We start from the raw sequence: 18,369 nt of genomic DNA, 5'->3' as shown, positions 1-18,369 counted from the left end.
ATACTCAGGTTCTCTGTGAGCAAAGCAGTGGTTGCTTCTTAAGTAAAAACTAGACCACACACACGACTATATTAATACTCTTGATTAAAACAGCTCAGGAAAAACAGGTTGCTTGTTTGTTAGTGTGTTTTTTGTCAGAAAAAGCCAATTCATCAAAATAAAAAAAAGAGAGAAAGACCCAGAGTCAATTTCTCGGTGATTAGGGCACTCACATGGGAAATAGGAAAGTTCAAGTCCCTGCTCCAAATCAGGAAGAGCCCTAACCACCACAGACAATTGAGAGGTGGGTCTCTCTCAGTCTCGCCAGCTAGAGCTTTTCCACTTACAGAAATAATTCAATATTCCTTGGGACAGAGAGACTAACTTTATAGCCCAAGAGTTGGGGGGGCTCACCTGGGATGTGGGAATTGCAGGGGCTTAAACCTTGGAATCTCTAATTTTTTGCAGGACAGGAAAATAATTTCCCACCCAGCTCTCCTTTTGACCTCATCTGGAAGTCTATTCTGCGAATTCACTATTCTCCTTGTAAAATAAAACCTCCTTTGATGGCTAGGATGGGACTTTTAGACATCAGTGGAATTGGATGCCTATAATTCCCTTAAGCATTCTTGAAACTCCTATCGTTAATACATTACTCTTAACTTAAAACCATGGTGTATCATCTGACTTTGGTCTGTCCCAACTACTATCAAGATTCAAAATCTTGTTGGTTCCACTTAAATGCTAATGCTATTTGCCCTGCACAGCCCCAAGATCAGGAGCTGAGGCATGGACCAAATTCTGACCTTTGTGTAATCTGTTAGCTCCAATGGAGTTTCTCCAGATACAAGCTTTAAATCAGAGATTCTCAAACTGTGGTCTGTGGACCACCAGTGGTCCGTGAGCTCCATTCAGGTGGTCTGTGGATAGTTCCCTCTAAGGTGCGCTCCTGGGCGGCCGCACATGAGAGAGTGAAGGGCCACCCACCTAATTAGTGGAGCCGTGCAGGCGTGGCTTCACTAATTAGGTGCCTGGACCCTGGAGAAGATGCACATGTAAGGTGAGGTGGTGGCCTTGTGGGGAATAGAGGGTAGGTGGGAGGGAGAAGTGGAGTGAGACGAGGGGGTGAGGGGAATTTGGGATGTGCAGGGCTGCGGCGGCCAGAGAAAGAGGCAACTTTCCCCAGCTCCAAGGCTGCAACTGCCAGGGAGAGACAACCCTCCTTCCCCGCCCCAGCTTGGGGGCTGCTGTGGCAGGGAAGAGAGGGCACATCCATCGCATTAGAAAGGTAAGACTACTGATATTAAAATATGAGTCGTGTGCTTTTATTTGTAGAACAAAAAAAGTTAACTATTAATTTTTTTTTACATAGCACTTTTATCCAAAGCGCTTTACAATAGTTAGCTAATAGTACAAAAAACATTTGGAAAGCTCATTAAGTGGTCCGCCGAGACCCTCAGCAATTTTCAAGTGGTCCGCAAAAAAAAAAGTTTGAGAACCACTGCTTTAAGTATTTTAAACTGCAGAATCTGTACACTAGTCTTTTCTACCTCCCACTTTACTCCCAGATGGGCTGTTTTTTCAGAGCATTCCCTTTCCTGACATGCTACCTAAGGCTGTCAACACAGGCCTTTTAATCAAATATAGCCACTTTGGTTAACCAGCATTAAAGCCTGGTATCATATATCAGTATTCATATTGCTGTAGCAACCAGAGGTCCCAGTCAGGATCAGGGTCCCAATGTGCTAGAGCTGTATGAGCACACAGGAAGACACAGTTCCTTTTCCAGAGAACTTACAGTCCACCATTCTGATCCTGCAATGTACTGCATGTGATCAGACACCTGCACCTGTGCAAGGCCCCACTGGCTTCAATGGGGCTCTGAGCATAGGGCTCTGTCTTTGCAGCTCTCAAAGCAGGGTCAGGGCCTAATTTAAAACAAGATGCAACCAGTGAGAGTAACAAACAATAGCACCTGGGGAAAGGGAGGACACGGTTACAGGATGAGGCAGTTACACAGGCTATATATCTTCACAGCTTGATGGTCCCAGAGTCATTTTAAAAGGTATGGGTATTTTTAATACAGTATAAATAAATATCAAAGTGATTCCCTGTCCCAGAACTCTCTCCTTGGCAGTAGGTAATATTAGTGAAAGATGGTCCATTGGGTCAATTTTTTTTTTGAACTGTTAACTTAAGATGCTGTATCTACCACCTAGCAGTGGTGTGCTGTAGATTTATAACAAGACCTGCATGTTAATCCTGAATGTATTACAGAAGTATCTGCATTTCAGTGGTGAGTGAAGACTTGCAGATGCATTTGAAAAAGCCTAGAGAACTAAGGGAGCTAGGCAGGAGCTATGGGCACAGCAGGAGAATTGCTGAGGATTGATTCTGCCTGCCTGGTTTAAGGGCCCTGAGCTGCAGACAGTGCAGTGGTTGGGCCTGTGTTCCCTTAACTCCCCTTTAACAGAAAATTAGATTCAAAGGGGGCCTCCAAGAGCCTTGAAGATAAGGACCAGCCAGCGTGCCCCCCGACTATATATAAGGGGAAGCCCTTGCACAGAGGGATAGAAGTTAAGGTCCTTACCCCAAGGATGTGCTACTATATAGATTCAAACCAGCTGGGCTGAGTGGACACAGTGCAAGACCCAGCGTGATCAGAAGGGACGCTGATGCACTAAGACAGAGTACAGTTAAGTGTTTTTTTTCATATTTCCATCTGTTTCCAAACTAAACATTTATTTTAACCAAACATGAATCTTGGTGTATTTGTATAAAAGGAAGGGGATTCAACTATTTCTACTGGAGTTGGAAAGCTAGTGTAGAGAAAATATTCATTACGAATTATGCCACATTTATTACTGCAGTGCCATAATAGCCCATTGTCTCGTATATATTACAACCTCACATAGTTGCAGTTATGTCAGGATTTTTATTGTAAACTCTGTTTTAATGAGTTTGTATCTTGCCTGTAAAAATTTACTATGGGCTAAAATGTAGTTATAAGTTCTCTACTCAGGAGTAACTATTTTAAAATTAGAAAAATACACACCCATTTAATTGTTTTAGTTTTTTAGTCACAAGTTAAAGAAAAAAAAAGAACTCAACCAGTCTGAAATGTTTTTGGCCCAGAAAAAACTAAAAACCAAAAAAAAAAAACCCCCCAACCCCGCCCCCACAAGATTATAAAAAAGGGACTGGGTTTAAAATGTAGCAAATTAGCCTATCATGCGCAATTGTTTCTGATACTTTGAAAAAATGCAAATATAGCTGAAGTTTTAACACATGCTAGTGTATGATCAGTACAGCAGTATAATACGCACATGCCTGCAGATTTAGGCCTTGTCCATGCTAACGGTTCATAGATTTAAGTTCAAAATGGATGTTCATGATCATCTAGTGTGACTTCTTGTACAACATAGGCCATAGAACTTCACTCAACAATTCTTGCTTCAAAACTTGCTATTGAACCGGAGCATATCTAAATCTTGCTGTAAAGAATTCTTCTGATAGAGAATTTACCACATCTCTTGATAAATCTTTTCCCGTGGTTCATTACCATAGTTAAAAATTTGAATCTTAATTTCAGTTCAAATTTTTCTGAGCTCAGCTTCCAGCCATTGGATTTTCTTGGCGCCATACTAAAAAGAACCAGGGTTTGTTACTACCACTGTTTAATCCTTTAATGGGGACAAGGCCTTGCTGTCCATGACTTTCACTATAAATGGCTCAAAGTTTTATCAAGTCAAAATTATTTTTGTTCACATATCTACATTCCCTTGCCTTTTACAAAGCATGCAGACCAAATTGAAGTATTTTGTATTGTCCTATCACCTACTGACCACCTATCTGAATTTGCTGGCAGAGGAGAAAATCTTTGTATCCATGCTGGTGTACTTTTAACTATGCTTCTTTGAGCTCAGAGATGCAGATTAAAACTAAAACTAAGTCTGTCTTTTTAAAGGTCCAAAGATTGCAGTGAAAGAAGATAACCTTTAGTGAAGATGCTAGGCTGTCCCATAATCCCTAGCACAGGGACCTAAAGGAATCCCCCAGTATTATTGCTTAGCTACTTCACAAACAGGGCACATCTCTGTGCATCATGTAGCTGGTCTTCTTTCTCTGTTTTGGGGAGGAGTAGGAAGAAGGATTCTGATGCTTCATGCCATTCCACAATGCCTTTAGATTGGGAGCAGGAACCATCTAACCACAACCAACCAAAAAATACAATACTTTAGGAGTGGCAACCTGGCACACATGCACATGGAGTCTGAGGAACAGCTTACTAGATTCCAGGGTATGAATCAAGACTCAAGGTGCCCGGGGTTCCCAGAGCAATAGAACCCACAGTGATTAGAGAATATGTGTGAGACTTTCATACAGTTTGAGTGTAGGAGCCCAGTGGAAGTGGCCATCAGACCATTTTCTAATCTGCTTTAGTATTGTGTTAACAGAAGTCAGAGCTAATGGCTTATATTTAAAAATTAAACCTGTTCTTTAAATATTGGAGCTCTTTTTTATGACTGTAAGGCCATGTCTACACTAAGAAAGTACTCCGATTTTACAGAAGTTGATTTTTGGGAAGAGACTGTATAAAGTCGAGTGCATGCATCCACACTAAGCACATTAATTCGGCAGTGTGCGTCCACAGAACCATGGCAAGCGTCGACATTCTGAGCGGTGCACTGTGGGTAGCTATCCCACAGTTCCCGCAGTCTTGGCCCCATCAGGCATTGGGAGCTCAGCCCATTGGGATTCTGGGCTGAGCTCCCAATGCCTGAAGGGGCCAAAAATTTGTCGCGGGTGGTTATGGGTAAATGTTGTCAGTCAACCCTCCCTGCCTCCCTCCATGAAAGCAACAGCAGACAATCATTTCTGGCCCTTTTCCCTGGATTGCCCGAGCGGGCAATAGCACAGCAAGCATGGAGCCTGTTCAGCTCACCGCAGCAGTTATGACCATTGTAAACACCTCGCGCATTATCGTGCAGTTTATGCAGAACCAGCACCTGAAAAACCAGGCGAGGAGGTGATGGCAGCGCAGTGATGAGGACATGAACACACTTTTCTCTAAAACCGCATTCCCCTGCAATTTGGAGATCATGGGGCAAATGGGGCAGGCTCATGCCGTGGAACACCGATTCTGGGCACGGGAAACAAGCACAGAGTGGTGGGACCGCATAGTGTTGCAGGTTTGGGATGATTCCCAGTGGCTCCGAAACTTTCGCATGCGTAAGGGCACTTTCATGGAACTTTGTGACTTGCTTTCCCCTGCCCTGAAACACAAGAATACCAAGATGAGAGCAGCCCTCACAGTTCACAAGCAAGTGGCAATAGCCCTGTGGAAGCTTGCAATGCCAGAGAGCTACCGGTCAGTCGGTAATCAATTTGGAGTGGGCAAATCTACTGTGGGGGTGGCTGTGATGCAAGTAGCCAACGCATTAAGCTGCTGCTATCAAAGGTAGACACTCTGGGAAATGTGCAGGTCATACTAGATGGCTTTGCTGCAGTGGGATTCCCTAACTTGGGGAGGAGGGAGGTCGGTTAAACAGGGGCTGCAGCGGCAGTCTGTGATCCTGCTGCCGTTCATGAACCTCCACCAGACGCCGGACCATGTCCGTTTGATCCTGCAGTAGCCCCAGCGTTGCCTCATGCCTCCTCTGATCTTCCTGCCACCACCTCTCCTCACGTTCATTGGCCACTGTCCTGTACTCTGCTATTGTGTCCCTCCACACATCCTGCTGAGCTGTTAGTGCCGGACGACTGCATGAGCTCAGAGAACATTTCATTGCGCGTCCATTTTTTTCGCCGCCTTATCTGAAATAGCCGTTGGGATGGAGGAGGGAGGCTTGAAACATTTGCAGCTGCTGAGGAAAAAAAGGGAGTGAAGTATTTGAAAAGATACATTTTACAGAACAATGGCTATACTCTTTCACGGTGAACAACACTATTCACATTACATAGCACATGTGATTTTGGTAGCATTTTGCATCTTATATTGCGTGCCTGCGGCTTTGGTGTTAGAGATAACACACGCAGGGCCGGGCAACAGAATTCGGCTTGCAGGCGGCCATGGTAAGCCATAGTCTTTTGGCTTCGGCAACCTTCATAACAGCAGCACCCTCCTCTCCCATACCAAGCAAAGACCGTTGAGTTGGCCATTTAGTGCTGCCGTTTTCCTGTTAACGTGCAGCAACAGAAACCAAACTAACCGCCCCGCCCGCCCCGCATCCAATTCTCCAGGATGATCGCTTTACCCCTCAGCCCACCGCGTGGCTGGTATCAGGGAAGATTCCTGCTAGCCAAACGCGAACAGCTCAGCGCCAATGCCCCCGCCCCACCCCTGACCACGTGGCTAACTGAGGGGAGGATTTCTTTTCAGCCACAGGCAAACAGCCCAGTAGGAATGGCCACCTCTGAATGTCCCCTTAATTAAATTCCCCTATTTCAACCAGGTTACCGTGAACGATATCACTCTCCTGAGGATAAAACAGAGAGATAAAGAACAGATGTCGCTTGAATGCCAGCAAACACCGGGACCATACGCTGCCTGGCTTTGTCATGCAGTGATACCAGATTACTTGCTACTAGCATGGTGTGGTAAAGTGTCCTACCATGGAGGACGGAATAAGGCTGCTCTCCCCATAAACCTTCTGCAAAGGCTTTTAGAGTACCTCCAGGAGAGCTTCATGGAGATGTCCCTGGAGGATTTCCGCTCCATCCCCAGACACGTTAACAGACTTTTCCAGTAGCTGTACTGGCCAAGAATGCATCCAAAGTCTTCAGGGCTACCTAATCATTAAAAAATGCTTGCTTTTATAACATGTATTATATTTTAAAAGGTACACTCACCAGAGGTCCCTTCTCCAACTTTGTTGGGTTGGCAGGATATTTCAGTCAGGGTGATAAAAAGACCCGGGCTGTCAGGGAGAACAGTGTGCTGTGTGCTCTCCTCAAGCTCGCCCTCCTCCTCCTCCTCTTCATCTTCCCCATCTGCAAAATCCTCAGGCATGGTGGAGAGTACCCCACCATCGAAGTCCACGGACGGGGGGGGCTAGTGGTGGCGGTCCCCCCTAGAATTGCATGCAGCTCAGTGTAGAAGTGGCATGTCTGGGGCTCTGGGTCCTGGAGTGTCCGTTTGATTCTTTGGTTTTCTGGTACGCTTGTCTGAGCTCCTTAAGTTTCACGCGGCACTGTGTTGCGTCCCTGCTGTAGCCTCTGTCCCTCATGGCCTCGGAGATTTTTTGAAATGTTTTGGCATTTTGTCTTTTGGAACATAGTTCTGATAGCACGGATTCCTCTCCCCATACAGCGATCAGATCAGTACCTCCTGTTTAGTCCATGCTGGAGCTCTTCTTCGATTCTGGGACTGCATGGTTAGCTGTGCTGATGAGCTCTGCATGGTCACCTGTGCTGATAAGCCCTCCTGGCCAAACAGGAAATGAGATTCAAAAGTTCCCGGGGCTTTTCCTGTACACCTGGCCAGTGCATCTGAGTTCAGAGTGCTGTCCAGAGCAGTCACAATGGTGCACTGTGGGATAGCTCCCAGAGGCCAATACCTTCGAATTGCGTCCACACTAACCCTAATTCGAAACGGCGATGTCGATTTCAGCGCTAATCCCCTCATTGGGGAGGAGTACAGAAATCAGTTTTAAGAGCCCTTTATGTCGAAAAAATGGCTTTGTTGTGTGGACGGTTGCAGGGTTAATTCGATTTAACGCTGCTAAATCCGACATAAACTCGTAGTGTAGACCAGGCCTGAGTGTTTCAAAAGATGCCACATAAACACAACATGGCCACTTCCACACTAGTCTCAGAAATACCAGTTGCCTTTTTTTCTCTTAATTATAGTTTATTCTTGCTGACAAGTGCTTCTTACCCAGTGAACTGCCATACCACTGGGCTGAGCAAAATGGATGCAGTTTTTCTCTAATATGCTATAGCTACACCATGCACGACTCAAGTGAAAATTGAGTTTAAAACAGACATTTCTTTGCCCTTGTCAGGCATATAATTTAAAAGGGCAAATTGGAACTTATTTTCTTCCCTCTGAAATTCTATTATTTCCTTAGATAAGAAGGCATCCCAAAATGCATCATTCTGTGACTTGACTCATACCAAAAATGTCATTGCTACCAATAGTACTTGTAGTATCACAAAATTATGCCTTCTGGAATACCTCCTGCAGTCCTGAGCATAATAAGAGGATTTCACAAAGGGGAAAAAATAAAAGCTATGTTAAAATATGTTCTTCTGCCGGATGCCCCTCACAACCTGCATAATAGGGAACTTTAACTCATTTTTTATTTTTGTTTGCTCTTCTTTTCATTTCCGATGTCTGTCCCAGCACAGGCAAATCAAGTCTGGGTAGCAATGATGAAAAGAATTCTGACTTAGATTGGATTGTGTTACTTGATTTAATTGTGATTGGACTGTATTAATCAAGTGACATTAACATTAAGCACAGTTCTTTGCCAGTGGATTATGAAACACTTTACAGAGATTAATGAACTGCTTTAGGTATTTAATTACACCAGCTGGTATTTACGTTCATTTACTATCAGTGAATACTTGTTACTGAGTTAAATATCAAATGACAAATTATTAGCCACTTGTGTGTCTAACATAAGCATACATCACCCAGGGGGATACCCATCTGAAGAGATTGTATACCCTGCTACTCCTACACTTTAAGACTAATTTTAAACTATTGTGTTTTTCACAGGGCTTGAAATTAGGCTGTGCTTTATGGAGAGTTTAAATTAGGGCTTTAAAAACAGCGCTAAATTAAAAACAATTGTTCCTGAAACTGTGGGGAAAAGGTGGAAATAGTGAGTCTGGGTATACAGAGCGCAGTGTCAAAGTCCTGCATGGAGGGGACTAAATTAGCTAGCTGGCAGGCTTCATAACAGACAACTTGGGTGAGGGGAAGGTCAAGGGTTAGCTTGCCCTTTATCAAATGTGTGTCTAAACTAATTATTCAGTTCACAAAGTAACCCTATGTGTGCGGTCAACTCCCCCCACCCCACCCCAGCATTTTAAGTGCTGGCTGCAATCAAAAGACTGCATAGTGTGAGTGTGCAATAACAGAAGAACTCCATTATATGCTGTCGAATATGCTTATTTCTAAATATCACAATAATTTGAAAGTGGAGATTGTGTTACTCCCCCTGCTCAGAACTACTCTTCCCGCCCCATAACATTTAGTGCTAGGTATAATTCTACAGACACACAAGCAGGCTTAAAACCGAGTCCTTAACATTCTGCTGCTGCAAACACTGCTAATGTTAGTTCTTACTAGGACATGCGGTAGGACGCACTCCAATCAGCAATAAGTGTTGGCAGGCATAGGTGCTGGAATTAGGGCTGCTGGCAGTGCGGCCGCACCCCCTAGCCTGAAGTGGCTTCCATCATATACAGCGTTTACAATTTGGTTCAATAGCTCTCAGCACCCCACTACACAAATTGTTCCAGCACTCCTGCTGCCAGGATCGGGCCCTTAGTGAGTATATATGACACTGCAAGATAAATTGGCTTGTTTTTGATAGATGTAGTCTACTGTGTAAATATTATTTATTACGGTACTGCCTAGAGGCCACAGTCAGAATCAAGCTCCACTGAGCCAGTTGCTTTATAAACAGACTGAGATGAACTCTCACTCAAAGTGCCAAGATATACTGGAAATAAACAAAAAGGAGTTTTTATTTCCCAAATCTCCAATATAATCCCACACGGTTCCCTCTATTCTGCAAGATGAAAGCTATTATGCCATTAATTCAAAAGCCTATTTTCGCTTTGCTGGTAGTAATTCAGTGTTCTCACATCTGAAATTGTTTTATGTAAGTGACATTCCTGCCCAGGGAAAAATTTTTAACTTCTTTTCAATAATTTACACTCTGATAAGATCCAGATTTCATCCAGTGGATACTCATTTTGTAGGCATCATATTTTAGAATTGGAAGTTTAAAATAAAAATAATGGTTATTTCTTCCCTATAAAACTGAAAAATGATGATGACCGTAAGATGAAAACATTTATCTTCTTACTATACTGCCCTGCAATGAAATCACATTCCTTCTGCATTAACCCTTAAACCATAAGCCCTTGCCATAAACAGCAGCCCTGAAATCAGAATCATTCATGATTTTGTCATGCTCCCAAGAAGTCAAGAAAGCACCTGGTGGGCTATTGAACAAACAGGTCCCTTAAGCAGTGATGAGAGTTTGGCCCTTTTTTTGTTTGTTTTTTTTAATTCTCATATTACCATGAGCAAAATTACTTTGCTACCAATAATCTCTATTGATGACAGACTTCAATATTACAATACTTTGTTAATATTTTTATGAACGTACACTAGGGGAGAGCACTCATATCTAAATAATCCAACCTCACTCATCTATAAGAATGTATTAGGAATTTATTTTTAAAATTCACTAACTGGTAACCCTACTTTTAGACATAATGGGTTGAAACAAAGAAGTTCAGCGTTGAAATACATTGAAGAAAACCAAAGCGGTATTCCTATATGTGAACAATATAACAGAGAGAGGCGACATTATTTAAACAATGCTTTTGGGATAGGAAGGGGCCAATACACAATTATTTTGAGAAGACTGTTTTGACAGCCCAGTTATTAGAAATGTATCCATGCACTGTATTACAAGATAACTTTATTAAGAAACAACCATCCCCATTAAGGTGCCTAGGGGGCCAGTGAGGGTGCTGTACGGCATAACAAAAATATACTTAAAATACAATAAACATGTTATAATAAAAACACCTTCTTAAAATTCAACAAATAAATCAGTTTGCACAAAGATATCCCTAAAGAAACAGTTTCTGGCACATTTAGGCTCAAAATATTAGATTTTATAAGAACTTGTTTATATAAAGCATACTATAAATAGAAATGTTCACATTATTCTTTGTTTTCACTTGAATTAATATATTAATTTTAAATATATAAGCACAAACTCTGGAGTGTGTGGTTTGCAAATCCTTACAGGGGAATGCTTAAATCCAGACTATATATAATTGTATAACACTATAACCCAAACTAAATATATTAGCACAAACTCTGGAGTGTATGGTTTGCAAATCCTACATTATATCTATCTAGTGTGGATTTAAGCATTCCCCCGTAGGATTTGCAAACCAGACACTCCAGAGTTTGTGCTGGGGCATTAGAAACAATAACAGAAACTGACCATAAACAAAAATAAAACTGAGTAACCCGTTTTCATTCTCCTAGCAGAGTGAACTGCAAAATTACATAATCAGCACAAATGATGAAAAATAAATGGGATTTTTTAAAGACATTTATGCTTCTTATATATATATATATAAGCTCAGAATGTGTAACAGATGTGTACAAACACAGTGGCTCCATTCAGCTAGGAGATGAATTCTCTTAAAGGAAACCACAGACCCATTCCTGCAATCATATACTCACATGCTTAACACTACACACAAGCGAAGGTCCGAATGAAGTCACTGACACAACTCACCTGCATAAAGTTAAGTACATGCACATTTGCCGAATCGGAACCCATATTTGGAAGGGAGAGAATTAGAATACATGAAACTATTTCTGGTCTAACCTGACACTTTCTCTATGTTTATCTGGGCAAATAAACTAATTTAGTTATATTTCAGGCACCATTTCAAATGAACTTATTTTGACGCTGAAGTATTCTAATCTAGAGAGCCTTACCTTCAGGTTCCAAAGTGGTGTCTTGAACAACCGAATTGTATGATGGCCGAGCCAGGGAAAGTCCAGCCATGGCGACCACCACCAAGCATATAAGGCAACCCGAATTGCAGCTGACCATCTTTTTAGTGCCAGTTCCTGGTCCTTTTCCATATATCCATGTGGACTTTAATCCCATCTGAACACTTCTACACAAGCATGGACTGAAAGCAGTGCCTTCAGCCTTGATAAAAAGCTTCTCACTTGGAACTGTTGCTGCCACTGTAGGGAAGAGAGATTTAGTAGTGTCAGTGAAATCATCTTGAATGCCAGTTGAAAATCTTCACAAAAACCCAAGGGGGGGAGAAATAGTTTTACAGCTTTGAAAGCACGAGAAAAGTGAGTGATTTTTCATTTTCTGTTAACAGTTTCCATCATCACCTCAGGCATAACCAAGCCCTTCTTGATTTCACAAAATTGTTCCTCGGCACATATTTAAAGAACTATTTTAATCACAGAAAAATATACAGCTTGCTAAGAAATACAAAGGCACACATGTGCAGACAAATAACCCTTAATGCTACAAAAGTACCACAATTATACAAATTCTGTTCTTGCTATTGTTTGAACATATGTTTGAGTTTGCATGGCCTTTCGGTCCCTCACCTATATAGCTGTAGAGTCAGCTAAGTTTTAAAACAAACCAATAATGTTCCACATAGAAATATAGTATTTTTCTACTTTTTGCCACTTAGATCTTCCTTGATATTTTATTTTATACTTGGGATTCCAACTGTCGTGTATATTTACATTCTTCTGCATTAACTTCACTGTCAATGCAAATGTCTGCATGACTGGGACAATTAAAATGGTCCAGTTTTTGCAGCTGCACTTGCTCAATTCATTGTGTTTTGGAAAATGAAAATCTGAATAATGTTTGCCACAAAAATACATTTCTGCTAGAGATCACACAAGATCTACCATTTCTATTTGTTTACGCACAAAGTATACATATAAACACACATATATACACAGGTATCTAGAGAGACATCCTTGAGACAGAATATAGACGTGAATCAGTAGACGTTATACAGGCAAGAAAAAAAGTTTATTTCAATCTTTTGAAAACAAGCCACTTAAAAGGATGAAGAGCACCCTTTATGAAACACCAATGTAGTGGAAAAAATTTAGTGCCAAAGAAACTTGCAGCTCCCACAATGGACCTGGTAATCACCACAATGATGTGTCATGGATCAAAATGCCGGCACCAACACAGAGTGGCTTAACAACTGGACCAGACACAAACTTCTCTCTCTTCCCCTCCATCCCCCGCCCCGAAACACACACACAAAACAAGACTACTCCTCAGGGAATGAATAAATCAAGTGACTGCATCATTAATTCTGATCTGTGTGACCTGGCTAATGACTAATCTTAGTTGTATTAAGTCCTAACTGAAATTTCAGAGGTGGTAGTTGTGAAGAAAAACAAAAAAATCAAAAATTCCTTTTTCATTGTCCCTCTCTCTCTTCTCCCCATTCCCATCCTCCAATTATTTTTTTTTAACTGGAACTTTCTCCAAAACATCTATCCGTAACATACTCCGCACCCTGGTTCCTCAGCATTTAAACGGTTTGACACACGGATTCATCCTTTAATAAGTATTGCTGGGTTCATTCAGAATGTGTCAGCCTTCAGATATCCTGTTTAAGCTATATAATGCATAAAACTAACCTGTCCTGTGCCTTAAATAGGGAAAATGTTGATGTCATATTTTCTGCCCCCTCAGATACTACACAGTGTAACTCAGGTTTCAGATACAGAAATGTATTAAACATTTTAAAAATGTAATTGCAAGATACTTTTTGCTAATTAATACATGATGTTTCAAGCCACCGCTTTTTTTCTCCTTATCTCATGCAGATCTATACTCTGTGAAATGAAATTTAAACATTGCATGAGCTTTCATAATGTATATTGTAACAGCTATCATTAAACCTTCAATGAAACAAACACTAGATCACTGCAAGGAATGATTTTAAAGACAGGTTAAAGCTGTAGCTCACGAAAGCTTATGCTAAAATAAATTTGTTAGTCTCTAAGGTGCCACAAGTACTCCTTTGATTTTAAAGAGGATCTGAAAAAAAATGTTTAAATAAGGACTAACTAAGCAGGAGTGAATTTGCTACCAGTTTAAGTAACTTTTGTCTCTGACTGTCTAGAAATTAGAGCAGTGGAACCAGAAGTCTGTACCTGAGCTCTCTTCCTAACTGCCATTTGACTCACTTCTTTGTGAGTTTACCCATGTGTAAAATAGGTACAATACTTAATGACTTAACTGGATGGTTGTGAAGCTAATTTAATACATTTCTATAAAGCCTTCTTTGAACTTGATTAAAGGGTATATATAAATGTAAACTGTAATCACAGGCAAGGAAACTATCATTGCAAGAAAGAAAACTATTTAAAACAGGTCTGGAATATTATTTAACTCTAGTCACATTTTAATCATTAAAGAATTTTAGGCTACATTAAACCCCTGAAAAGGTTTTAAAGTATATAAATTATTCCTGCCCTCATCATAAACATTCTTCAGTCCAATAACACTAGGCTTCTGTCAAGACTCCTTCACACCTGAGTATTAGCATGGTTTCTGCATCTGAACATTTGCCAGGAGAGAATAGGTTCTCTTAATCCATGGCGCAAAGGCAGGTTTGAAATGCAGCAGATCTCTCTTACAATTTAACAGCAAAGCTGAAATCCGATATTTGCATCCAGGCATTAAGCAATTTGCATTGCAATATGTCAGGTACCCAAAAATGTTAAAGCAGTTCAAGTATCAGGGGGTAGCCGTGTTAGTCTGTATCCACAAAAACAACAAGAAGTCCGGTGGCACTTTAAAGACCAACAGATTTATTTGAGCATAAGCTTTCATAGGTAAAAACCCCACTTCTTCAGATGCATGGAGTGAAAATTACAGAAGCAGACATAAATATACTGACACATGAAGAGAAGGGATTTCCCCCACAAGACTTTTTACCCATGAAAGCTTATGCTCAAATAAATCTTTTAGTCTTTAAGGTGCCCCCAAAGCAGTTCAAGAATCCCACATCTCAAAGCAGTTCCTCCCCCCACCCCACCCCCCAAAAAAGAAATGAAACCAAATTCTTTTCATATTTTAATTGCCACTGTGGCTGGTGGACAATTCTTTGGAATTTGGAAAGACCTCCTACTCTGGATAATTATGTACCTCTATCTCAATGTTTGGAACACAGCCCCAGCATGCTTTTGGCCTCCACAATTCTGGCTTCCTGACTACAATACCATAATCCCTCCTGGAGTCTCAGACTCAGTGAAAGCCACACGTAGTGTTTATTTTTCCCCTTGAAAGGGAACTCTGTCTCTCTTCTCAGCCTACACTTTGGGGAGGAGTTGTCAGCCTCCAATGATTGATCGTTCTCCTTGCCACCCGCTCATCAAGTCAATTTTCACCTCGTCACATACCTGCCCAAATTTCTTTGCCAAACTGACAAGCATGGGAAAACAACCTGAGTTGGGAGCGCAACCAAATTCCTCCAAGCTGTAGTTCAACTTTAAACACACACACAGTACTTGTTCAGCAGTGGCTTTAATTAAATTCAATCTTCGGAGCTCTTTTTAATCTCGTCCCATTGTTGTGTTGATGTTTATCACTCCCCAGAGAGGTTGCAATTTGTAGAGAGCATGTTATCCAAATCAATACATTGCACACTGTAGAACACTTAGGCATCAGGGGATACCAAAATATGAATCAAGTATGGATCTCTCCTTCTAAAAATCATATGACTATCAGCTGCCGCTAAGGGAATGAGCTGTACAGCAGTTAAAAAGTGACAGTATAATTGAGCTAATGTCATATACATTATATAAAACTAAAACTCATCTCAATTCAATCTCTAAGTAGATCTGAGTATCACAGCTATTAAACATGAATTCTAGAGGACTAATGGCAATTGGCTAGCAGTTTCGGTGAGACTTCATTGTTTGGACTTTTAATTTACTTTCCTGGACTATCCTGTTTTTTTTCCGAGTCTTTTGCCACCAAGAGATCGGGGGGGGGGGGGGGGGGAAGGGTGGGGAGGGGGAATCTGCATTTTAATTGACATTCCAGAGAGGGAGAGAGGTACAGAGGCTACTGATTGCTGTCTATTCAGCTCAAACAGGCTTTTCAGATGAAAATGAGTAAAGGCTAGTGGAAGATTTACAGGGATTTGGTACAAAGGAGACAATGAGGTTTTAAATGTTGATAGCGTTTCACACCAAACTCATAATAGGTCACTGTTTGAAAGGGCAGTTTTACATTTAAATATATATTTCATTAGAAAGGGGAAATTATGTATCGCTTAAAAAAAAAAAACCCGAAAAAGTACCTAAATCATGCATGGCTAGATGAGGAACCTCTTGTACTTTTGATTTTAACAACTTTTGCTCCATGTTTTCACTAAGCTCCATGTAAAAGTCTTCTCTCCATTGACACAGATTGCTGCAACTATTGCTAAAAGATTCCATGTGTTGAGTTTATACTGTGGCCTTCCACAGCCACATAGGTTTAAAACATTGCCACACAAGCTTTAACTTGTTAGGTGTTTGAAAGACTTAGCCCCACTTTTACTGCAAGTGAGTACTCTAGATCTATTTTTGCCCCCCAAAGGTTAGCTCCCTTTTAATTAAGAGCATGATAATGGTTTACTGATAGGCCAGGCAAATTAGATCGTGTTGTAACCACTGAATATTAATAAGTGGATTTCTATGAATTGGGTAAGAAAGATGGCATTCAATTGCTAGGAATAAACCGTGTATAGAAAAAATAAAGAAGGGTTAAGGTTTGTCAGGCTTCACTGTAATTAACAGCAAAGATGACCGAGTCCACATGCAATAAAGACAAAAAATGCAGTCTTGTAGTGGATGAGGTAATCTCTTTTATTGTACTTGTAGTAGCAGAAATGATACATGAGGGATGAGCATTTTCATTGCCGCTCTACCGGGCGCTCATAGCCAAAGGCCACTGTACAAAAATGAGCATGCATTCAAAATCAACCCTCTTCTTTGGGGGAGGGGGAAGTTCCCCGATCGGATTTTTTTTCCCTGGGTGCTTGGCCTCAGTTCCCTCAATCCAAAACAAAAGACATCCTCGTTAAATAAACCTGCAGGGCTGAGATCAGGCTGGCTAAGCTGACAGGGGGTCTGCAGACCCCCAATGAACAACTCCACGTTCCTGCGAGTCTAGGGCAGAGCCCGATTCGCCGCTGCCTGGCTTGTCACCAGCGCAAAGCTATTGTCAGTGGGAACGGCGCAGCGTTTTGCACGGGTGTGGACAGGTCTGCACAAGGTGCAAGGCAGGAGTGGATGGGGCCCACAGAGCCGTTTGTAAGTAAAAAAAAAAAAGGGGGGGGGGAGAGGGAGGCCCACACTAGAGATGGGCAAGGGATCCAGAGCCACCGAGTCCTTCCTTGCTGCGTTTCGGGTCCTTGCGACCCCAGTCCCGCTCCGCTAAGGCTCTGTTTCCTCCACCCACCACTGGTGCAATTACCTTGAATGAAAAGGCTCCGAGTAAGCGATCTGCTTTCCCCCTGCAGCAGGCGTGTGCGCAGGATGAATCAAAGTGACGAAGACAGGCTCCCTTGGGGGGGAAACTTCTCCAAAGAAAAACAATCGTGCCTCGGTTATTCCACATTCAGGCGCTCGGCCCCTCGGTGGCAAACCCAGGCTGCGGAACAGGAGCGCCTGAGCCGCGCAATTCGCACGCAAATTGCCGGGAGAATAGAGATTAAAAAAAAAAATTAAAACGAAATAAGCCTCGATTTAATAATCAGCCAAACTTTTCTTCCCTCCACTTCTCCAGTTAGGGGCTCAGAGAGGAGATCCAGCCTTGGGGAAAGGGAAGAATAACTTCCAGCCAACACAACGGCATATCTGGGATTTTTAAAAACAAGTCCTAGGTCCAGGTCCACTCCATTCAGAATTCCGGTTGTAATCTCTAAAGCTTTGTCAAGTCTACAAACCCTTTTTTTCCCTCCCCCTACACACTCCTCTCTTTCTCTCTCCCCTTCCTCCCTCCCCTGGTCACTCCCCCCTCGTTGAAACTCGAGCCATTTCCTGGACAGTTCTTCTTCCCTCTGCCAATCACAGCCGTCCCAGGCAATGTTTAACTCCGCAGACTCTTCCCCCTTAGATGCACCGGGACTCGGAGCGGGGATTTCTCTGCCTCCCTCTCTCTTTTAGAGCATTCGCTCTGAAAACGCCTCCAAGTGGCACAACCAAATGAGCAGGGAGAAAATCCCCCTTTAAAATCTGCACTGAAAGAAATTTACAGGCTCCTGTCTGCCAGGCGAGTCGCCCCCGCCCCCCCCCCCATCTCATGTTGGAAACCGATAGCATTTAAAATATCCCGATATTTTTAAAAACTACCCTAACCTCTTCTAATTGTTTCATAAAGGGACTGATCCTGACCCACTGAAGTCCACAGAAAGTTGGCAATAGATCAAGCTCTAAATAGTAAAAAGAAAAGGAGTACTTGTGGCACCTGAGAGACTAACCAATTTATTTGAGCATAAGCGTTCCTGAGCTACAGCTCACTTCATCGGATGCAAGTCCTCCTTTTCTTTTTGCGCATACAGACTAACACCGCTGTTACTCTGAAACGTCTCTAAATAGTAGTGAAT

At 42.0% G+C, this 18,369-nt stretch overlaps 1 protein-coding gene across 8 annotated transcripts in view; it reads right to left on the bottom strand.

The window, feature by feature from the left end:
* Positions 1 to 18,369, bottom strand: part of FGFR2 (fibroblast growth factor receptor 2) — a 170,126-nt gene that overhangs the window by 79,528 nt on the left and 72,229 nt on the right. For 6 of the 8 annotated variants that reach the window (XM_037903929.2, XM_043551937.1, XM_037903927.2 and 3 more), the window contains one exon: positions 11,693 to 11,950. In XM_037903929.2, the coding sequence (XP_037759857.1) occupies positions 11,693 to 11,867 (175 nt within the window). In that variant the 5' untranslated portion in view covers positions 11,868 to 11,950. Of the gene's footprint in view, positions 1 to 11,692; positions 11,951 to 14,918; positions 15,047 to 17,237; positions 17,744 to 18,369 lie in introns of those variants that run through there. The other 2 variants (XM_027826641.3, XM_027826642.3) reach the window with 2 other exon arrangements.

Source organism: Chelonia mydas, chromosome 7 (genome assembly GCF_015237465.2).
Source record: "Chelonia mydas isolate rCheMyd1 chromosome 7, rCheMyd1.pri.v2, whole genome shotgun sequence".
Lineage (NCBI taxonomy): Eukaryota > Metazoa > Chordata > Testudines > Cheloniidae > Chelonia > Chelonia mydas.
The sequence above is the reverse complement of the archived record's forward strand: the minus strand, read 5'-3'. Positions and strand labels throughout refer to the sequence as shown.